The 24,529-nt window shown below is 35.0% G+C and overlaps 2 protein-coding genes across 3 annotated transcripts in view; one reads left to right on the top strand and one right to left on the bottom strand.

Moving 5' to 3' along the window:
- The window catches only part of LOC127415315 (inactive ubiquitin carboxyl-terminal hydrolase 53-like), a 79,345-nt gene extending 61,818 nt beyond the window's left edge, over positions 1–17,527 (top strand). For both annotated transcript variants that reach the window (XM_051654037.1, XM_051654028.1), the window contains exons 16-18: positions 10,324–10,375; positions 13,206–13,927; positions 16,470–17,527. In XM_051654037.1, the coding sequence (XP_051509997.1) occupies positions 10,324–10,375; positions 13,206–13,927; positions 16,470–16,546 (851 nt within the window). In that variant the 3' untranslated portion in view covers positions 16,547–17,527. The remainder of the gene's footprint in view (positions 1–10,323; positions 10,376–13,205; positions 13,928–16,469) is intronic.
- A 2,219-nt stretch (positions 17,528–19,746) lies between these two features.
- Positions 19,747–24,529, bottom strand: part of LOC127412858 (FRAS1-related extracellular matrix protein 1-like) — a 58,316-nt gene continuing 53,533 nt past the window's right edge. The window contains exons 36-37 of the mRNA XM_051649540.1: positions 21,008–21,093; positions 19,747–20,866 (exon numbers count right to left, since the gene is read on the bottom strand). Of these exons, the coding sequence (XP_051505500.1) occupies positions 20,664–20,866; positions 21,008–21,093 (289 nt within the window). The 3' untranslated portion in view covers positions 19,747–20,663. The remainder of the gene's footprint in view (positions 20,867–21,007; positions 21,094–24,529) is intronic.

Genomic DNA, 24,529 nt, shown 5'->3' with positions numbered 1-24,529 from the left:
GTTTGTTTGACAAACAACATTGAGATTTTGTTGCCAAAGTAGAAATAAAAACATTGCAACATAAGTCAAATCAAGTCAAATAATTTTTATTTGTATAGTTTTTTTTTTGTATTTGTGCTTTTCCAAATACACATTGTTCCAAAGCAGCTTGACAGTTAATTAGCTGTAATGCCTGTAATGCCTCAAAAACATGAATAAACAGCATTCCTCTAAACATAAACAATTTGATACAAAATTAAAAAAAAATCTGACATTCTATCGCTTGGTACTATTTAAAATTTCACACCTCAATTTTTAGGAAAACTATTTGCTCTCTTGAATTATTATTATTATTATTTTATTTTTTTTGCATGTTTTATCAGGTGCTACTAGTTACAAATCAAAAACGGAAATTGAAAGTGCACACAGCAGTCATGATCGGGTCTCAAAACGTACAAAGTTGTGTGTGCAAATTTTAGGTGTGTCCAAATATTTGATAAGAAATTAATACATTATATCAAATTTGTAATGGGTAAAAAAGTATATGTTTGTATTATTCCTTTTGTTAATTAGAAGCATAAATTGTGGCTAAATGTAAGTTGCAAAACCAAAAGCTACCGGTGGCAACTAAAATAATGATAAGATCCAGCAATTGTATGTTTCCGTACTCAGATCATAGAAGCGATTGTAGGAGAAACAGTCAAAATAATAGCATCAGAGCTGCCCAGCCAAACAGAAAACATCATGAGCTATGCTTTCAGATATGTGGCATTTGAACTATGGCCAAATAACATGCCAATGTATGCCTGAGCAGAGCAATCTCGGGCTGTTATCAGCACTCACAGCCCAGATGAACTGGTGAAGTGAAGGGTGCACATGGAGTCGTGCTTGGGGACAAATCATTTGTCCTGCTTGTCAGCACTGGGAGGTGTTTGTGTTTATGTGAGTGTTCTGTGATGATCGGGATGGGTGGGGGGGTCTGTTAACCCCAGCTGAAGTTGGTTTACGGGAGTTTTATGGGCTGAAGTAGTGAAGCAGAAAGGACAGCTCTAAGGCCTGTGTCTTCCTGCTCGCCTTTGAGGCTGTTTTCACTGCGGAGCGAGTGTCAAAGTGTTCACTGCCGTAGGAGTATAATGGCTCTGACGTGTTCTTTTGACATTAAATTGGGTAGGAGGGTTTCTAGGATGTTGTTAATCTTCCTCTGGCCAGTTTAAATTGTTTTATTTTTGTTAAGCACAGACTGCAATGTCATATATGAAAAAAATGCTGTATTCTCAATAATATAATTTAGAGAAGCTCTGCAGTGCTACTTGATAACAGAAATGTTTGTTGTTTGTTTTGTGCTGCATCAATTCTTCCTATTTTATATCCAGTTCCAGTTTAAAATTTTATTGACAGTTCTTGCGAAATGTATCAGTTTGGCATTAGTTCAAATGTGGTGACTGCTGTTTGTGTTGCCCCTTACTGGCACTGGCCTGATTCTGGCAGCCATTAGAAATGAAATCATTTTGAAAAGCAAAGAGCTTATATATATATATATATATATATATATATATATATATATATATATATATATACACACACTGTACACACACACACACACACGCACACACACACACACACATATGTATGTGTGTGTGTGTGTACAGTATATATATATATATATATATATATATATATATATATATATATACTGTACACGCACACACACATATGTATATGTGTGTGTATATATATATATATATATATATATATATATATATATATATATATATATAATATTACAAAATTATTGAATACATAATGCATTAATCAGTGCATATATATTATTATACAGTGGCTCCAAAAAGGGATTTGAACACTCAAGCCAAACTGAAAAAGTATTAATGTCATTGTATTATATAGCGAAATATCATAAGAAGTGGCATTTTTAAAGAAAATAGCACAAGCACACTTTTCTAGCAAAACGTTTAATATACAGAAGTTTGTTCGGTTTGAAATAATAAAAAAAAATAAAAATAGAAATACTGTTCAAAATTGGGACAAAATGTATTTGGACACTTTCTGTGTGAACTTGAGGGGAACTGACTTCATATATCCACTAAAAATCACCTTGAGACCAGTTGGTTAAAAATAAGTGCAAAAAAATAGCTTATGTATAAATGTTAAATATTTTGTTATCTAATCAAATGAAATTCAGACATTTTTAAGTGTGGCTTAAGAGTCCAAATAATTTTTGTGTTCACAACCCAGCTATTCAGTAAACAAAACAGTTGAACATTGCATTGCCCTTGTTTGATTTAGAAGTGATCAGCAGAGGGGTTTTTTTCTGCCGTGTTGGAGCAAATGTATATGAGGATATGCTTTCCCAAATTGGCAACTGCCTCATTTTCTCCATACTCTCTTGTGTAGTTTTAATGATGTGCTCGCAGTTTTCAGTGCGCCAGGTGCACTTTGTATCTAATAAGATCTTTGAAAAGGTCAGACCAGCAAGAGCGGCTGAAAGTTCACTCTTGTAAACAGAAAAACCCCTGACAATTGATCATCCTGTCAGGGCTAACTGCCTTTGTTTTGTCCCCTTACTGCATCCCTGTAGACGCCGTAATCGCCTAGTGTTTAACTCTCAGTACTTGACTGAAAGTAAGATTTTTCTTATGTAGCTTGATATTAAAGACCCCATGAAATCAAAATTGGATTTTTGTGGCTTTTAGTCCATGTGTTTTGAGGCCATATACTGTATATGCTAATGTAAACCAACTATAGCTACATTTTAGCAAAATTATTTTTACATGGCTTGTTGTACATGCGGCAGTGTCCTGGTGAAATGAATGAAACACTAAACATGCTACAACAACGATGATTTTTATTCACTTTTACACAAATCACGAGTACACTGGCAGATTATCAGTTCATAAACACGTACTTTTCGCCCTGTTCCTTACACAATGCTATGTTATGACATTTAAACATTTTGACTGTATGTTTGCATTTTATAACCACCTACATTTAGAAGCTTGTTCATGTGTGTTCAGATTGCGCAGTAGCTTAACTGATAGAGCGTTGCAATTGTGTTGCAAAAGACCAGTGTATGATTCGTGAAGAGCACGCGAGTGAACAAAGTGTAAAAAAAAAAAAAAAAAAAAAACCACCTCAAAATGATGTGGGTTTTTTCAGCAATTGTGTTTTTCATGTCACATTTGCTTTTTACACTATCGGTTAGTTTTAGGTTTAGGGTAGGGAGGTAGGTTTTGTTGATTTAAAACTTGATGGAGCTGTTAAAGTGAAAACAGGAATTTCAACCAGTAACTTAATTTTAATATCAATAGCACACGCGAATACATTTACCTGTCGGGTCCTGTTGCATTTTGTTTTTTTTCCATGGTCACCCTAAATGTTCCACATAATATAATTTTGCAAAAATGCCGTCATTTCGTCATTACGTCATTTTCATGAGATCAGGTTGCTTAATGTACTCCTAAAAGTTGTCAAAATTCACTAGCAGATATATAGCAGATATACCCATGTAAAATTTAAACCAAAGCTGAAAGCGAATGTCTACGGCAAGCGCTTCTTTACATATGTTTTTAAAATAAAAGCCCCACATTGAATTAACTAATTTTGATATTAAAAAGAAAATGAATTTGTGTCAAAATAAAATTAAATATTTTACAACACAGATTATTTTAGGATATTCCACAATATGGTGAAATTAACTTTTATATTTATATGCTTTTTACCCCCCAAAAAAATACAAATAATTGAAGATGAATTTTAATATCTTCTATACAGCTACTTGCAAAACTGTACATATTATACGCAGTCTATATGCAATTTGGAACAAAATACAGTTATGTTTGTGATCTCTGGGATAGATGGTCCTGTTTTATTCCAATAAACTTTAGGCATTTTATTTAGGCGGTGGGGGTTCCAATGTTCCGCGCACTCCGATGACGTCATTTTAGTATCGCATATCACATTTTTCCTCCATGTCTCGCAGCCCTAGTCAACACAAGACAGAATCTGCACTCGTCAAGGGATTTCTTAATGAGATATTTTTAAAAGAGGCTATAACAGAAATACAGACATGTTTCAAGGTTTTATATGGGGGGGTGGGGGCGGCTCATGGGATGGATATCCAGTTTGCAAAATGACATAAGTGTGTGTGTGTGTGTGAGTTAAAGGTACAGACAGGAGCAGTCTGGCTGCGTTATCGCGCACCTACAGTATATGTTAATTGTTAATAATCATAGGACATTATTTTAAAAGCTCACACAGCTGATGTTATTTTTCATTTAGTAGTTAATTTAACATGCTATGCTAACATGTAAACTGACATGCTTAGTTATATAACATGTTATAGTTACATGCTATTTTTTTTATCACGTTTATAATTCGGTTAATTATTATAATTCTGTTAGCTTTCTTATTCTGTTTATTTTCAAAAGGGAGACTTTTTTTTTTTTTACACATACTTCCATTTAAAAAAAATAAATAATTTCAAGTTTCAGTTTTAATAAAGCGCTTGTTCATACAAGAAAAAACTTTTTTTTCATTCCTTTAAGGGTCATTATAACTGATAATAATAATTTGGTAATACCGTATACCGTGAAATTTTCTGAGATTGTTATCGTACTGTGAAAATCTCATACCGTTGCAACCCTAGTTAGAATTCAGTATGAATCTATAGTATCTGTTAACTCCAGGGATTTTTTTTACTCTTCCTATACCTTCAGTATGGTAGTAATTATCATGTTTTTATTTAAGAATTTTGTGTTTTTACTCTTTCGAGCCAAACAAGTTGATTAATGACCCCCTAAACCAGAATGAATCAGGTGTTAAGTATTGCGCAATTGATCCATCCACTGGTATTTATCACCCTTTACTACAATGTATTCACAGTATTGATGTTCTTCTTTCTTCTCCTTGTAATGGGTCTTTTTGCCTTGCATTTTTTAAACTTAAAACTCTAAACTGAAACTGGCCTACGCCTTAAAACTAAATGAGCAGATGGCTATTTGTTAATTTGAGAAAAGCACAGTCTGTTTACTTTCATGTTAAGGCCTATTTTTTAAGACTCAAGTTGAATGCATGCTTGTCTAGTTGTTTTGAGATTTTGTAGCATGCCTCTTTTCTGTATGGTGCATTAAAACCATGACAAGACATTCTCAAAGTTGCATTTAAGACATCCTGTTGCACAGTGGAAAATAGTTATTCTTAGACATCAGTAAATATTTTTGACAGGTCAGCAGATCCAATTCAGTCTAGTCTAATGCGATACATATGTTTGTATTTATATATGCAAGTATTACTTGGCAAGCAGTTGCATATGGAATCATATTCCCATTTAGCATTAATATAAAAAGTGGTGAAAATGAGAGTCATTTAACACTGCAGTAAAAGACATTTATCACACACATAAATATCTGCCTCAAGGTACATTCTAGCTTGGCCAATTTACCATCTAAATGTGGTGCTGAACATTTGGATCTGATTCACTCCACTATCAAGTGCAAACTAAGAGAACAGGTGTGTCAGTCAGCTGTTGAGCTGGCAGTGAACTCATGTTGGCATGACACCAGTCCAAACCCTTCAGACTGATCTGCTGCTCAACAGACTTCTAATGCAGGCCTGTCTGGAAGTATGATGGCTGTCTATGTGCTAATATTCTCATGGGTGTGGATATTCTGGCTTTACAGAAAATGTATATGAATTTAATGAATAAGAGATTAACAGTGTTGAGATTAATAACCAATACAATGCTCTTGCAGTCATCTTTAAAGGCGTAGTTGTATGACACAAGCTGGTGCTAATTTTGTTTTCTTTTTTTTGACATCAGTTTATAGTCAGTAATGACAAATCCAACTTGAACATCACAGAGTTATCCTTTATTGGTGGTGCTTGCTAAGTCGAGCTATTATTGCTCATGTTTGGGATTTGAACAAACATACATCATTTTTAGTCATGAATGAAACCTCAAATTGTGTGACTTGAGGAGAGGTGTGCTGTTGCCTTTCTAAACAATTAAACTTAGGACTTTCTACTGGTGGACAATAAAACTGGCAAAAAAATCAAATTGGCCTGCATGGAAGGAGAGACCAGAGTCATATATAAAGAGCAGAAAACCATAGAGACTTGGGTTATTAAGCCACTTCTCAGAAAACTTTAGCAACCACATAGCAACACCCTGGCAACCACCAACACGCACCCCTAGTATCATGTCAGCAGGTTTGTACAGGCAAGCACACTGTAAAATCTAATTGGTTAACCTTACTTAGATTTTTTTTAAAGCAATTGGTTTGCATGCTTTTTTTAAGTAAACACTTATTTTGCTCAAGTAAACTTACTAAACTAAACTTTATTTTTTTATGTAGTGTCAACTAGTTACAAGTAAACTCATCTGTGATTAAGATCTCATTGCTTTTTATTTCAATTCAAATAACAAAAGAGTTATTGTACATCTTTTACAGTATTAGAGAAATTATTACTGGAATCTTAGTATGACTCATTGGATTCTCCTTAGTAGTTCTAAGTGCACATAAACCTACACTTTTGTAAAGTACAATTGAGTAAAGAAGAATGGCTTAAATTTAACAGGCTCCAAGTTCACCAGAAATAACACTAGTCACCCTAATGGTGACTTCACACAAACCACAACAATTAACCAGCTACAACAAAACAACAACAATAGTAATACGAATTAAAACTATATACATTTATAAATAATTATTATTTTTCTACATAAGTTCCCTTGTTTTGCCCAAACATACATCATTTATTATATAAGCACAAGGGCTTATGGTTATTCCACACAGCTGCAATTTTGTACTTGATAATTTTGAGTTAGTTGTACACAAAGCCAAAGTTTAAAGAATGTATAAATTTGAGTTAAGATTTCAAAATGTGACATTTCAAGTACTGTTTAATTAGGACCAAATAAATGTTTTTATTAATGACAACTTTAGGGTTTAGAGAGTAATGGTAACTTAATTAAAACTAGTAAGAATAGTAAAAAAAAAAAAAAAAAGAAAAAAGCTTGAGTAAACTATTTTTTTAAAAATTATTATTATTTTACAATTTGAGATAACTATTTGTATTTACAGTGCACCACTCTCATTTTATTCAGAAAATGTAAATGTCTAGTCTAGTCTAATCATTTGATTTCAGGACTATGAGGTACTGAATAGAAATAGAAGTGGATTTGATCTAAATGTAACTATTTGCTGTCCTTGATCAATATTTAAAAAGTGCAGGCTCTGTAGCTTTCTACTTCACACAAGCCATTTCATGAAAGGCTGTAGACTGCCATTCTGTGTAGCTTCTTTATTGTCGATATTGTTATCAGCTTGCCAACACTGCAAGTCGTGTCCATCAAATGGAGGTTCTTCACATGAGGCTTAGCAGCTTAAACATAACAGGCTGGAAAGACTAGAAAATGGGGTCTAAAGTCCAATCCTCTCATAATTGCATGCTGGCCAAAGGGATTTAGTTGTTAATGCGCTGGGAAAAAACAAAACAGTTCATCACACACACACATGTACCCTGCTGCTTGAATCTCACGGGCCTTGACATTGGGAGCAACTGCTGTGCTCAGAAAGCAAATACAATCAGAGTTTCCCATGATGGCAAGCAAGTATAGGACTAATTAAAGAGTGTATTTGCTTTTTTTTATTTCTTTTGTATTTTGTTATTTATTACATTTTTTGCATTAAAATATGAAGCAGTCGACTATTTAAAGTGAAATTTAGATTAACACTAATGGGTTTAATTAAGGTTCTGCTCACTGGATTTGAGATGGTACATGTATAGCAAAGCAAATATCTGTCTTTAGGATCTGTAGTGCCCTCTAGGGTTTGTGGACACTTTCACTTCCTTATTCAGATCCCAGCTCTAAAAAAAAACCTTTAACAAACAGTTTTCTTTCCTTGACTTATTTCCCATTGAAATAGGAAGTTAGGGCAGGACAAATCAAAGGGCTTGTTTTTTTTTTTTTTTAATAATAAAAAATGAGCAACCAATACCCTTTAGTAGAGCTGTCAGAATTAACGCTTTAACACGTGATTAATTTAAAAAAGTTTATTTTGTACATAACATAATTGTGATTAGCGCATTTACCGTTAATACAGCATAAACCAGCATTAACAGTTGTTGGGAGGGTGAAACCTTTGTAATGTGTCTGCCCAGAGTCATTACACTAACGCACACTTTACAACATACACACACACACAACAGCACTTCCCTGTCTGTGAAAAAATTATGGAGAAAGGACCTGATGGGATTTGTGATAGAAATCAAGTATTTTTCAGCCTACGTATGTAAGGCGCATTTTAATTACCATAGAAGCACATTGAATCTTAACTATCACCAAAACAGAATGAGACGTTTTTGTCTGCAAGTGCTTTTCATGTGGAGTTCAAAGTGACGCTCGACGCTAGCATTGCCGCCCTGTTGCGAATCGTGAACGCAGCTTCACGATTGCTGTAGAAAAACGGATAGCCACAGTCTGCCGGCAGATTAATATTGTGGCGGATGAGAGTTTAAAAGATTTAATGCCCATTGCAATGAATATGCAACCTAACTTCTTTCAATTAGTCAAACTCCCACTCAGAATTTGAGAAACGTTTAATGTTACTTGAATTTGGTGCTATTTTATATCTTTATACTGTGGAAGGCTTTGTTTGGAAAATGATAAAGCATTATATTGTTACATATTCTTTTCTAAGATGGAAATAAATGCATTTTGACAGGAAAAGAAGTATATATAGTGTCAAATTTTAGCATTTTCTAAATCTGTGATTAATCGTGAATAACTATAAAACAATTATGTGATTAATTACGATTATAATTTTAATCGACTGACAGCACTACCGTTCAAAAATGTAAGGTGATGTCTTTAGTATTTTTGGTCCTTTTCCCATTAGAGAAAGACTGAACATTTTAAATGTTTACTTCAGCTAAAAGTTAATTTTGTGAACTTTTAGGAGTACACTAGCACAGGGGTTTTCAAACTTTTTGATGCATAGGACCCCCAAATATGATGATCTGCTCACAAGGGATCCTCTTCCTAAATGTAAGACAGCTATATATTTTTACATAGATATTCTGTGAGAAAAAAATAGTAATTGTGATAAATAAGAGAACCTGTTGTTTGCAAAATTTAATATTTGGCTTTTATAGTGTAAATTGTAACTGATTGATTGAAATTTTTAAAATATTATATGGAACATATTTACTTTGTATTAAGTTGACAGCACATCTTTTTAATGTAATGTTATATGTGTAAACCTGAAGAAAAACATTGTAAATTTATTTATAGTCTTTACAAAGCAGAATAAAAGAATAATAATGTAAAATTTGAAAAAAAAAAATGTAATTGTTTTTTCCTCTGAAATTTTCCACGTATACACTAGAACCCCCTTGTCGCCCCCTGGGGGTCCCAGGATCCCAGTTTGAAAACCCCTGAACCAGCATATGGGTGGTCACAAAGCTATCAAATATGGGCGAAAAGCAATAAAAATCTAAGTTTTTCATGGGGTCAAATACTACCTTATCTTAATCGGGTAACATTTTCAAAATCCAAGCATATCTATTTTATATAGAATTCATAAGCTTGCATTCTGAGTTGTGATATATTTTTTCCTTTATACATTTATGGCATACCACTAAATTTTAAGGTGTGCATTTACTTGTCTCTTCAAGGGAAACTTCTTTGAGAAAAGCTGTGTTAAAGATGTTGTTTTGAAGTTTTGCCCAGTGACTCTGCAACCAACGTGTAACCATCATTCAGCTGTGCAGTCACATGCCTCACAATTACCAAAATCCACCTGGCAGCTAGTCAGATTTACAAGGTGTGGTTACTACAACAACACATTCAATTTGGAAGGCTTTCCTCCCTTTCTCTATTTTAATTCATGTTCTCTGACTCAGTGCCCACTTGGCATGGCAAGGGCATTCTTATGATCACATTTACCCCTTCAGCTCTTTGTTAACCAGCCATAGGGAGTGCACTAAGATGCTGGATTAAACCGGATGGCACTGGGCTCCTCTGTAGGGGCTCGATTGCATCAGACAGACCAAGGCCTCCCCGCTGCGACACTTCCTCACTGGACCCAGACAATGCCCTAGCCCTGACCTCTGTTACATAACATGTCTGTACTGTGAATTTACAGCCAGGAGTTGCCCTCTGTGACATATCTGCCAGAATCTAGCAGCAATCTATGTGTGAATGCATAACACTTACCATCTTTTTCACAGTTTGTCAGTGCGGAAATATTAAAGCAGATGTGCAAATAAAATTGTATGTATTAATGGGTATATAACAAATGTTATTTTGCATTTATTTTGTAGGTGACCATCAAAAGAAAACACATGATCATTCCATGAGTCCTGTCATTCCAAGGTAAGCTGTTTATAAACTAAATTTCAAAAGATGTGACTTCATGCATAATATTTTTGTAGGTTCTTTACTAAAAATGTTTGTACTCAGTACACATATATATTTGACCGTACATGCAGTGGCCCCAATAAAGTATATGGACACTTAAAGGAATATTGCGGGATCAATACAACTTAAGCTCAAACAACAGCAATTGTGGCATAATGTTGATCTACCACAAAAAAAAGAGTGCAAAAATTGGTTACAGTCAGGCACTTACAATAGATCTGTTTAAATCTTTTTTTTAGGGTTTGTTGACGGTAATGGCAATGAAGTTGTAAAATTGGCTATAACTTTACACAGAAAAGTTAGTAAGTGATTTTATTCCACTAAAATGTTTTTTTTTTAACACATATTGTTTGTCTTGTGACTATACTTTTGAAACAGTGAGTATTTTAACTATTACGGATTGGCCCCATTAACTTCAGTTGTAAGTGCCTTTTGCTTTTTTTTTCAAAGACAAATGCTGTCGATTGTGCTTAACTTGTATTGAACCTGGAATATTCTTTTAAAACATACTTAAAATCTTTGACTTTCATTGCATTAGATAACAAAATATAAAATCAAGTGGCATCTGCATACAAATGATGATAAACCAGAACAAACTTTAATTTCCTTAGCTATTTTTTGCCATTACAAAAAAACAGCGGGTCCTATTTTTAGTCAGTGTATGAAGTCAAGTAAGTGTAGTTCATCACATTAACTTTGGACCAGATCCACTAAGTTTGACCAACAGAAAGTGTCCTAATAATTTCTGTCATCATTTTGAACAGTATATCTATTGTTTTTGTTTATATTTCTAACCTAACAAACCCCTTTTTGTGTTTTGCTAGAAAAGTGTGTTTGTGTAATCATTAAAAAAAAATTCCCCTTGGTGTCATATTTTGTTCATGGCTTAGAACAATTTATGAAGGATTTTATGAAATCCCTATGGAAGAAATGAATGGGAAAAATACTTTGGGAACCAAGACGGCTGAAAAAGTGGGCAGGCACTGTTGTGCTTAATTAAAATAATATGCTTTAGATGACTCTCTCCAGGCTTTGGGTATCATGGATATGGCATATACACTTTCCAAAGACATTTTGTGCAAACATACTTATTTAAACATGAAGCCCAGGTCATTTTTATTAATATCTGAGTTCAGTTCATTGCACTGCCTCATACGGGCAAGTATAGGCAATTGTGTGTTTAGTTTCTTTGATATCTTTGACAAGGCAGTCTTTGTGTACAGGGACTAAAAACTGAATGTTTTTCATTTGTGTTCTGTGCTGAAACTGTATTTTTTCATTCTGGTTCCGAAGTTCCACTGCCTTATTTCCAATTGGTAACCAGTTAGAAACTAAATAAAAGAACGGTTAATAGTGTTCTCTTTTAAATGAAAGTACTTTGTGCTAAGGGTGGGTGATATACCAGTTGCAGTGTTGCCAGATCTCACAAGAGAAACAAGTGGCCTGGTCTGAAAAAACAAGCTCAAAATAAGGGACTTGCCTCACCCAAAATAAGCAAAAATATAAGCAATTTTTTTCAATAAATGTATTCTAAAATCAATTAATAGCCTAAATATCTCTCTCCTGCCTTCACACACACTGTATGGGCACATTTGGACTAAACATCATCTTATGTAAATTATTTTATTTTAATTAATAATTGTTTAATAATTTTATTTTAATTATTTGTTTTAATTGCAGATCTGCTTCTCAGTCAAAATCCTGCACCATCAAATCTGTATTAATGCATCATACTTAACAATAATTCAGAGAGAACTTGGAAACAACTGAGAAATGCACTTTTTACCTCGATATTTTTCCTTGCATCTGGATTGATCATGCATGTACAGTACTGTGCACATAAGATGTTTCACAAAAGCATTTGTCTTAAGATGGTTATTTATATCTTCAGCTTTAGTGTGTCAATAGGAAATATAAATGTTAGACTCCCAAACATTACTTTTGCAAATAGAAAAGATTAGAATAGAAGAACAGGGAGCCCTGCAACAGATGTCATGGCCCCCACAAAGCCCCCCACTGAACATCGTGTCAGTCTGAGATTACATAAAGAGACAGAAGCAATTGAGACAGTCTAAACAGATAGAAGAACTGTGGCGAATTCTCCAAGAAGCTTTGTACATCCTATCTGCCAACAACCAAGAAAAACTGTGTCCAGGTGTACCTAGGATTTTTAAAGGCAATGGTGGTCACACCGAATATTGATTTAGCTTTTTTTATGTTTACTGGACTTTGTATGACATTAAGTGATAAATAATAACTATTTATTGCATTATTTTTGAAGACATCCTCACTATGCAACATTTTTCACAAGTGCCTAAAACTTTTGCACAGTACTGTATATGTAGTAATTATATATAGTTGCCAAAAATGTCTTCAGCATGTCACGGAAGGCTACATCCACATCGTGTGCATTAAGGCAAAGAAATGTGTGATGCAGCAGTTCCCTTCAGAATGAAAGCACATGCTTATCATGTTCTACTAAAAAGAGAGACATTTTCTGGGCAACAGGAAGTGGTGTGATTCCGAATATTTACTGTGATAAATCCTTTAGTCTTTGGTTTCATAAAAAAAAATTATCGGAATGAAATTAACCAGTTACCAGCATTTCAAAATAACGTTTTCACTCTGGAACATTTTTCTTTCACTCTGGAACATTGTTCTTGCTTTCAGTTATGTTCTGCAAAAAAATAAAAAAATATTCGTTTTTAGTTCTCGTTTTCATTTCTTGAACTGTTTTTAGTCCCTGCTTGTGTATAACATTACAACCTGGTGTTTCCTCCTGCAGAAGAACAGCTTTTAGATACAACCCTGGTACAAACAAGATGGAAAAGACTGGGGGCAAGAGAGCAGATATAGCAAACGGAAACCCCGTCCCTCCTTATTTCACCAAAACCAGCAGCTCGGAGTGGAATAGCTCGGATGACCTCGCCGGTCCTTTTTCTGAGCAGGAAGATTCCTCATCACACACTGAAGCGCCTCCTCAGGTTCCCTCTCGGACTCTATCCCACTCTACAGCTCCACCATTGCCTCCGAAACCACATGTTTTAAGTTCAGAGGACCGGCGACGCCTCATGCACAATCCCTCTCCGCCCAGCCCTCAACGCCTTCTGCGGAACGGCTGGCCCATGTCCTACACAAGCCTACAGAAATGGCTTGAAAACTCAGCTGAGTCAAACATGCTCTCATCAGACACAAGCTCCAAATCTGGTTCTTCTGATCAAGACAGGAATGATCTCTCAGCTAGCGAGGGAGAGGAGAAGTACTCTACTGGTTCTAAACCTCTGGTCGGATCTCCTGTGATCCCCACCACCTATTTCTCTGTGGATAACTGCATGACGGACACATACCGTGCCAAGTACCACAAAAAGAGACCTGCTCTATATATGACTGCAGACTCTAGAGGTGGGGATCATACGTCATCTGGAGAAAGTGATTGTGGGGACGGAGTGTCAACAGCTCCATCAGATTCACAGGCACCACAGCAACCCAGAGCGATACCAGTACCAGGTAACTGCAGTCACAAATGCACACACACCTACGTATGCTATTGTGTAGGGGTGGGCAATAAAGCGGTAGATTTTTGTCAACCTCTATAAAACTTCTAATATTTAGATATACACTACCGTTCAAAAGTTTAGGGTCACTTACTCTGCTGTTATTTTGAAATGTGAAAAATGAAATAAAGAATGAGTCATCAAAACTATGGAATAACAGAAATGGAACTATGGGAATTATGTTGTGACTAAAAAATAAATCAAAACTGTGTTATATTTTAGCATCTTCCAAGTGGCCACACTTTGCCTAGAATTTGCAGACATGTACTCTTGGCATTTCTCAACCAACTTCTTGAGGTATCACCCTGGGATGCTTTTTAAACAGTATTGAAGGAGTTCCCATCTATGTTGGGCACTTATTGGCTGCTTTTCTTAATTATTCGGTCCAAGTCATCCATTTCAAAACCTTTTTTTTTAAATAAAATTTGAGTTTTGTAATTAAAAAACTGAATATGTTGGCACAATTATATTTTTGTCTACAAAACTAATTTCAAACATTTAAGCATACGCCTTCAGATCAAAAGATTTTTAAGATCATGAGAAACATTTCAGACAAGTGTTTCAAAATTTTGAACGGTAGTGTAGTTTCTAAAAATGTCTCCAGTATGCAATTAAAGGTTTCTAAAGCTTCTACAAGCCAGGTAAATATAAATAGATTTTTAAAATGTATTTATTTATTTCTAACTATTTTTTTTATTGCAATGTGTATAATTGTTCAATAAAACATAAAAATGTCGTTAACTCTTTACAATAAGGTTCCATTTGGAAACATTAGTTAATGCGGTAGGTATCATGAACTAACTATGAACAATATTTTATTGCAGCATTTATTAATCTTGGTTACTATTTATTTATTAAAATACTGTTGTTTAATGTTAGTTCACGTTAGATCATAATGCACTGATGTTGACGTATACAACTTTTAATTTTTTACATTTATTAGTTTATGTTGGAAATAACAGTAACACTTTACAATAAGGTTGCATTTATTAACAGTTTAATGATATTAGTTAACTTTTACATCACTTATTAATCATGTTTAATATTATACAAATAATAGTTTTAAATGACATGTTGTATGCGTTAACATTAGTTAATGCATTTTGAACTAACATGAATTTACATTGAACAATAGAATTTTCATAAATGAACATTAAGATCAATGCATACTGTAAAAATATATTGTTTTTGTTAGTTCATAATACATTATGCATTTATTACACTGAAACAAAATTTGGAGTGAGGATTACTTCCCAGTAGCATTGTGGAGTGTCAAGGTGGTCTTTTGCAAACTTCAGGCACGCAGCAATGTTTTTGTTGGAAAGCAGGAAAAAAAACCTAGGAAACAATTTCCACGCAGAAATTGCTAGTAAATTTAACAGACCATATTTTCAAGTAAAGGCTACACATATTTCTTGGTGGCTTTAATTAGAAGTTGTCAAGTAAAGTTTACGTTGCAATACTTTGTTTCAAGTACATTTTACTCACTCTTTGTACATTTTACTCAAGCAATGTAGCACTGAAATGAGCCATGATTTTAAAAGTGTACTAGCGTTTCAATGCTTTTTTAAATATATTTAGTCACATGACAGACAAAAGCCTTCCTCAGGGAAGCTTAATGCATGCTATGTAGTCTATCAGACAACATCACCTTTCTTTAATGGCAATAGAAACAACATCCAGAGCTGTGCACGCAGACCTGAGTACGATAACAATCAACAGATCATTTTTTTTTATCGTGAACAGGTAATTTTGAGTAGAAAATGAATTTCAGAAGTTACCACAAGTAACAACATAATCAACAATAAAAAACAGTGTAAATCAACTTGCAAACAGTGAAACCATGCAAGCTCATTAATTATTCAAGCCTGGTGCATGCTGGGAACACCAGCTTAGAAAAATTTAGTCAAGTTAACGTATTGTATTTACCTGTGAAACACTCAAATAAGCAAATAAATATGAAAAGGTTTTCTTCTTTAGGATTGATACATAATAATGCATGTATAGATAGCATACAATCATAAATAATATTTACTTATAAGCTAGAGCATTAATTTGTACATGTTTGAAGTGAGTACAAATGCAGAATTTACTTAATATTTTCAAGTTCACGCTTACACTAACTTATTCAGTGTAGAAAGTACTTAATCTTTTCTGCTTTATCTTTTCAGTGTAGTGTTAAAAAATGAACCATATTATCAAGCGTTACCAGAATAACATTAACTAAGATTAACACGTGCAGTTAAAATATTGTTCATTTGTAGTTCATGTTTTTTAATTGTAAAGTGTTACCAATACTAATGTTATCTGTGCTATTTGTACTTTTATGGTTGATGTTTTAATTGGCTCATGCCATCCATATTGCAAACTCGTGATTATAATTAAGTAGCTTTACTGTAAATAAAGCCTGTGATATTCACCTGTAATAAAGTTAATTACATCAGTCTCATGTAATGAAACGGTTAAAATATTAATACTAATTGTTTCATTTTCAGTTCATGCTACCAGTAAACCCACTGCAAAATGGAACCCTGTTTCCACGAAAGGACTGGATGAACATGGCTTCCTATGACACTAGATTTCATCCAATGACATACACAGTGGTGATTTGCATAATATTATGAGCACTCCACCTGAGAAATGTGGATCAGTGTACTTTAAGTTGCCTTCTCATGCAGATTTGTGTTGCTACGTTTTCAATGAGAAAGAGTGTGTGGTAGTATAAAACATGACATTTGCACATTTTTAAGCAAAAGAGAATTATATTGCAGAACTTAAAAGAAAATATAAGAAACACTCCTTAGGCTCAGAGTAAGTGTGATGCAACATGAATTAAAACTAACAGAACTAACAAAACTGAAAGAAGCAGCAGTTGCATGGAAATTCAATATGTCCTATGTATTACACAGTGTATTTGTTCTTTTGGAGGATATTTTGGTTTACTGCTTATAATTTTCCCTGGAATGGCTAAATGTTTTTATTGTATTTTCATAGGGTAAAGCTGCTAAATGTGACATGGTTCCTATGTTTGAGAAGAACTGCCTTTAAAAAAAAAGAGATATCATAATCCCTTCTTAATATATTTAATGGCCTTCTTTTGTTGGTTTAGATGTGTGGTATCTTATTTTTAATTTAATCCCTGATCACGCTATTTTAAATGGGCCACTGAAAATATTTGCACCCTTTTACTATGTTTAACTAATTTTATCATCCAATGTGCACAGAAATTACAGTAGAGGACACTGGAGAATAACATGTATGATTGCTGAGATTAATTCGTAAATTGTGCGTAAACAGCAGTCTAAATTTATTTGGGCACACCAAAGTATGGATAATTGTTATTTTTTTCCTCATATTTGGAACGAGACAAGTTGTACATTTGTCATATTATGTTCATTTGAATGATAATGGTTTTGTATATTGCGAGGCAGACAACACTGAATAGTGCCTTATTTTGTATGTAAAGATGGGATAAAGGTGTTTTTATCTGTAAAATGTTAACTTTTTAAATTCTTTTATATGATATGGTAGTTCATTTTGATTGACTTTTAATAAACTGATTTATTGAAATATAATATTGTTTCTTCATTTATCAGAATTCGATTCAATCCTTAGATACTAACGGATGCTGAAGATGGAGCATTAGCTTTGTCAGAATTGTGGAATTATATCTGGATGACATCCAAATGTTGCTAAATCTTAAATATCTAGTTTTGAACATAGACCAAAGTTTGTTTGCAAAACTACATACAGGTGCATCTCAATAAATTAGAATGTCGTGGAAAAGTTCATTTCAGTAATTCAACTCAAACTGTGAAACTCATGTATTAAATAAATTCAATGCACACAGACTGAAGTAGTTTAAGTCTTTGGTTCTTTTAATTGTGATGATTTTGGCTCACATTTAACAAAAACCCACCAATTCACTATCTCAGAAAATTAGAATATGGTGACATGCTAATCAGCTAATCAACTCAAAACACCTGCAAAGGTTTCCTGAGCCTTCAAAATGGTCTCTCAGTTTGGTTCACTAGGCTACACAATCATGGGGAAGACTGCTGATCTGACAGTTGTCCAGAAGACAATCATTGACACCCTTCACAAGGAGGGTAAGCCACAAACATTCATTGCCAAAGAAGCTGGCTGTTCACAGAGTGCTGTATTCATGCATGTTAACAGAAAGTTGAGTGGAAGGAAAAAGTGTGGAAGAAAAAGATGCACAACCAACCGAGAGAACCGCAGCCTTATGAGGATTGTCAAGCAAAATAGATTCAAGAATTTGGGTGAACTTCACAAGGAATGGACTGAGGCTGGGGTCAAGGCATCAAGAGCCACCACACACAGACGTGTCAAGGAATTTGGCTACAGTTGTTGTATTCCTCTTGTTAAGCCACTCCTGAACCAAAGACAACGTCAGAGGTGTCTTACCTGGGCTAAGGAGAAGAAGAACTGGACTGCTGTCCAGCGGTCCAAAGTCCTCTTTTCAGATGAGAGCAAGTTTTGTATTTCATTTGGAAACCAAGGTCCTAGAGTTTGGAGGAAGGGTGGAGAAGCTCATAGCCCAAGTTGCTTGAAGTCCAGTGTTAAGTTTCCACAGTCTGTGATGATTTGGGGTGCAATGTCATCTGCTGGTGTTGGTCCATTGTGTTTTTTGAAAACCAAAGTCACTGCACCCGTTTACCAAGAAATTTTGGAGCACTTCATGCTTCCTTCTGCTGACCAGCTTTTTAAAGATGCTGATTTCATTTTACAGCAGGATTTGGCACCTGCCCACACTGCCAAAAGCACCAAAAGTTGGTTAAATGACCATGGTGTTGGTGTGCTTGACTGGCCAGCAAACTCACCAGACCTGAACCCCATAGAGAATCTATGAGGTATTGTCAAGAGGAAAATGAGAAACAAGAGACCAAAAAATGCAGATGAGCTGAAGGCCACTGTCAAAGAAACCTGGGCTTCCATACCACCTCAGCAGTGCCACAAACTGATCACCTCCATGCCACGCCGAATTGAGGCAGTAATTAAAGCAAAAGGAGCCCCTACCAAGTATTGAGTACATATACAGTAAATGAACATACTTTCCAGAAGGCCAACAATTCACTAAAAATGTTTTTTTTATTGGTCTTATGATGTATTCTAATTTTTTGAGATAGTGAATTGGTGGGTTTTTGTTAAATGTGAGCCAAAATCATCACAATTAAAAGAACCAAAGACTTAAACTACTTCAGTCTGTGTGCATTGAATTTATTTAATACACGAGTTTCACAATTTGAGTTGAATTACTGAAATAAATGAACTTTTCCACGACATTCTAATTTATTGAGATGCACCTGTATGTGCTAACCTGTGTGTTGGCTGACCAAACAGGTGTCATGCATCCGTAGATTGAAGATGAATATTATTTTGCCAATAATTACACCTCATTCTTTGCACAAACATCTTATTCATAATGTACAGACCGCCCTGTTTTTTTTCTCCTACTTATACTTCGTGTTGTTTCGAGCTGTACACATACAGCTAATTTTTACATTTAAAGTTTTAGTAAAACTTCCAGAAATCTAGAAAGCGTCAATATCCTTACTTGATCAAATAGATTCATTCACTCTTCACTTTCAATTAGTAAAAAATACAAAAATGTAAAAATTAAAACATATGGAATATATTCCTCAAAAGTTTTTGCCTGAATTGAAATTCCTTCAAGCTCAGATACCAAAAAACTTAATTTTGTTTGATAAGTTTTTTTTTATTATTATTTCTACACTTTGATCTGCTCTCAATATAATTGTACTTTTTATTTTTTAAATATAGAAATTGAAATATTTTAACAAGCAAAACTGAACACCACCAGTTATTTTTACAGAATTTATTGTATTATTTCTACAAGAACAAGTCAATGATTTCTGGAGGAATAAAAACATTCTTATGATTGTAATGTTCCCTCTTGCCCTTTTCTTATGTGTTATGTGTAATTATTATCAGAGAATGTTTTAGCAGATGTGACATTTTTTCATGTGACAATGTAATGAATTAAGATTAAAAAAAAAAAACTTACAGAAGTTGTTCTTGTTACAAAATAAAAATAAAAACATTGCATAGGTGCTTGTAAAAATATAAAACTACTTTCTTGTACATCGTGTTATTTTGGTCCTATATTTGGTCCCAAAACATGGAAAATCTCAGAGCATACAGAACACATACAATAATGAAATAAATATGTAAAAATAACCCTGGCATACAGTACTGGAGGAGCATATATTACATTTACATTATATGACAGTCCTCTTAATAACTCTAAAATGTGTAGCTTTTAATCACTTGGTTATAGTAACAGTCAGTTGACACAGAATCCAAACATTTCTTGATGCGTTCTGTGCTGGTGTCTTTTTCTGTACATCACGCACACAATACCGCATGATATTCACTGCACTGTTATGTATAAATATTCCCGGTATGCTTAACAACCATGGCAACCATTTTAGTTTGAAGCCTCTAGTAATTCTATGATATGACAAAGTTCACAAAGCACACATTTAATTTTCAGTTTCTCAATTAATGATGTGCACATGATTAATATGTGCACTAAGTCACATACTGTATCCTCTCAGGTTATGTAACGCACTGAGGGGAGCAGTCTTTGGGAGGGGCACTGTGAAGCTACGAATGTCCTTGCTCACCATCAGCCTGTCTGCAACTCATGTTTTAACATAACACACATAGCGATGCCCCTTTCCTTTCTTACAGTCTCGTATTTGCCATTTTGTCTTCCTCCAGACCAGGACACACTTCCTTGTTCCCTTCCGCCAGTTTTTTGGAGGGCTCCTCCTCCAGTTGGTGTAACTGACAGGTTCCCCACCCACCCACTCCCAGCGGCCTTTACTTTCACGGTCATTCAGTCCTGTGATTCATCAAAAAGAGAGAGAAATGTGAATTAACGTTTGAATTGGAATTGTATTGGGACAAAAAACCTCAATAAAATTTACATCCATTTTAACCACATTGATTGTGTAACGGCAATTTTATGTCGAAAGAAAATTACCAATCCAAAAGGGTTTCCTTTCGCTGAAGTCCCACAGCCAGTCCATATCGGTTTTTGACAAAATACTGACCAGGTTTCCATTGAAGCTTGTGGAAAAAAGCATTTAGTTTCAAGTTAGTCACAGTTGTCATAAAGTCATAAATAACTATTTTATTCTGATCTAACTTCAGCTCGTTTTTCTGGACAACCAGTGGGTCTCTCAGCCTGACCAGCAGACAAGTGCCCAAAACACCTCAAAAACCAGCAAACAGACCAGCCTTACAAGTCATGGAGACCAGCTAAAAACAGCAAACCAGCTTAGGCTGGTGTAAACTTTATTTCAGCAGGCTATTGTATTCTATGTGTCCAATTTAGTTTCATACATTTTTGAAAAGCATTTACAGCATTTTCTAAAAAAGATATATATATATATATATAATTTAATGTCTATAAAAATGTCATGTGGTGTAACTATCAAAAGGTCAAAGAATTTTACTTCACACAGTCTTGACGAGTTTCTCTCTTTTATGGCTTTTGTCAACATAACCAACAAAATGGCAACCTATATGTTTGTTACACCATATGACTTTGATTTGGTGGACTAAATCTTTCAAATATTAATAGTATTTGAAAACACAAATGTTTGTGCTTTTCTTATTTACAGTGGCAAGAAAATGTATGTGAACTGGAATTGGCTGGTTTTCTGCACTAATTGGTCATGTAAATGTGATCTCATCTTCATCAAAGTCACAAGTATAGACAAACACAATGTGCTTAAGCAAACAACACACAAACAATCACGTTCATTACGATCGCAAAATTCTGGCCTGTGAATAGTATACAGGTGCATCTCAATAAATTAGAATGTCGTGGAAAAGTTCATTTATTTCAGTAATTCAACTCAAATTGTGAAACTCGTGTATTAAATAAATTCAATGCACACAGACTGAAGTAGTTTAAGTCTTTGGTTCTTTTAATTGTGATGATTTTGGCTCACATTTAACAAAAACCCACCAATTCACTATCTCAAAAAATTAGAATATGGTGACATGCTAATCAACTCAAAACACCTGCAAAGGTTTCCTGAGCCTTCAAAATGGTCTCTCAGTTTGGTTCACTAGGCTACACAATCATGGGGAAGACTGCTGATCTGACAGTTGTCCAGAAGACAATCATTGACACCCTTCACAAGGAGGGTAAGCCACAAACATTCATTGCCAAAGAAGCTGGCTGTTCACAGAGTGCTGTATCCAAGCATGTTAACAGAAAGTTGAGTGGAAGGAAAAAGATGCACAACCAACCGAGAGAACCGCAGCCTTATGAGGATTGTCAAGCAAAATAGATTCAAGAATTTGGGTGAACTTCACAAGGAATGGACTGAGGCTGGGGTCAAGGCATCAAGAGCCACCACACACAGACGTGTCAAGGAATTTGGCTACAGTTGTCGTATTCCTCTTGTTAAGCCACTCCTGAACCACAGACAACATCAGAGGCGTCTTACCTGGGCTAAGGAGAAGAAGAACTGGACTGTTGCCCAGTGGTCCAAAGTCCTCTTTTCAGATGAGAGCAAGTTTTGTATTTCATTTGGAAACCAAGGTCCTAGAGTCTGGAGGAAGGGTGGAGAAGCTCATAGCCCAAGTTGCTTGAAGTCCAGTGTTAAGTTTCCACAGTCTGTGATGATTTGGGGTGCAATGTCATCTGCTGGTGTTGGTCCATTGTGTTTTTTGAAAACCAAAGTCACTGCACCCGTTTATCAAGAAATTTTGGAGCACTTCATGCTTCCTTCTGCTGACCAGCTTTTTAAAGATGCTGATTTCATTTTCCAGCAGGATTTGGCACCTGCCCACACTGCCAAAAGCACCAAAAGTTGGTTAAATGACCATGGTGTTGGTTTGCTTGACTGGCCAGTAAACTCACCAGACCTGAACCCCATAGAGAATCTATGGGGTATGTCAAGAGGAAAATGAGAAACAAGAGACCAAAAAATGCAGATGAGCTGAAGGTCATTGTCAAAGAAACTTGGGCTTCCATACCACCTCAGCAGTGCCACAAACTGATCACCTCCATGCCATGCCAAATTGAGGCAGTAATTAAAGCAAAAGGAGCCCCTACCAAGTATTGAGTACATATACAGTAAATGAACATACTTTCCAGAAGGCCAACAATTCACTAAAAATGTTTTTTTTATTGGTCTTATGATGTATTCTAATTTTTTGAGATAGTGAATTGGTGGGTTTTTGTTAAATGTGAGCCAAAATCATCACAATTAAAAGAACCAAAGACTTAAACTACTTCAGTCTGTGTGCATTGAATTTATTTAATACACGAGTTTCACAATTTGAGTTGAATTATTGAAATAAATGAACTTTTCCACGACATTCTAATTTATTGAGATGCACCTGTATATTATATATAGAATATCAAAATCCACAAAAGGAGATAGATCCTTTTCATATTTGGCTCATAAACTATGGAATAGTCTCCCTAACACTGTTCGAGATGCAGACATACTCACTCCGTTTAAGTCTAGACTAAAGACTCATCTATTTAGCCAGGCATACACTTAATTTATCCTTCAACTCACAATTAGGCTGCTTTAGTTAGGTCTCCCGGAACCAGAAACCAGAAACATTGATCATGATCTATAACTCTGCAATAAATTGAATGACATCTATGCTAATATTATTTTATTTGTTTCCCTGTCTCAACCTCGGGACTCCTATCCTGAGGTCACAAGAACCGGCTGGAGCCAACTCCAACCATATGACATGGGATACTTCATATGCTATTGCCTGAACCTTGGACTTAGGATAGACCTCACCGAAATGATCGGCCAGGTTGAACTGCGATGCACCTAACTGATCTCTGCCTGCATCACCTCGGTCTAATGATGGACTACACTCTTGAAATGGAATACATAGACTATCAGTTAATTGCCAACATAATCCTTCATCAGCCAACTAACAAGAACAATTGCATCTATGTGAACTTCTGCAGTTAATCCAGGATGGACTTCAAAGACATTAGTCATTAATCTTACAGTTCATACATCTTTGTTTTAAACACTGGCCCTTAACACTTACTTAGTTTAATAATTTTAAACCATAACTTACACTATACATATGTAATATTGGCATTATATTTATGATGTTAGCCAGAGGGGAACTGGCCCCCACAGTGAGCCTGGTTTCTCCCAAGGTAATTTTTCTCCATTAACCAACATCATATGGAGTTTTGTGTTCCTCGCCACAGTCGCTTTCGGCTTGCTCACTGGGGTTATAAATACAATTATTATTGAATTACTTATTTTTAAACACAATTCACAATCGTATTTAATCAAACTACACAATGATGACTCTAAGACATTATAGATATTACAGATTAATTGTCTGTTAATGCCTGATCTTCTGTAAAGCTGCTTTGAAACGACATGTGTTGTGAAAGGCGCTATACAAATAAAAATGACTTGACTTGACTATTGAGTTTATTGATGAGGGTAAGCCCACTTTGTTACATGCTGATGTGGACCATGCCTCGCAAAAA

Source organism: Myxocyprinus asiaticus, chromosome 2, assembly GCF_019703515.2.
Source record: "Myxocyprinus asiaticus isolate MX2 ecotype Aquarium Trade chromosome 2, UBuf_Myxa_2, whole genome shotgun sequence".
Taxonomy (NCBI): Eukaryota; Metazoa; Chordata; class Actinopteri; order Cypriniformes; family Catostomidae; genus Myxocyprinus; species Myxocyprinus asiaticus.
This window is presented reverse-complemented; position numbering and strand designations above follow the sequence as displayed.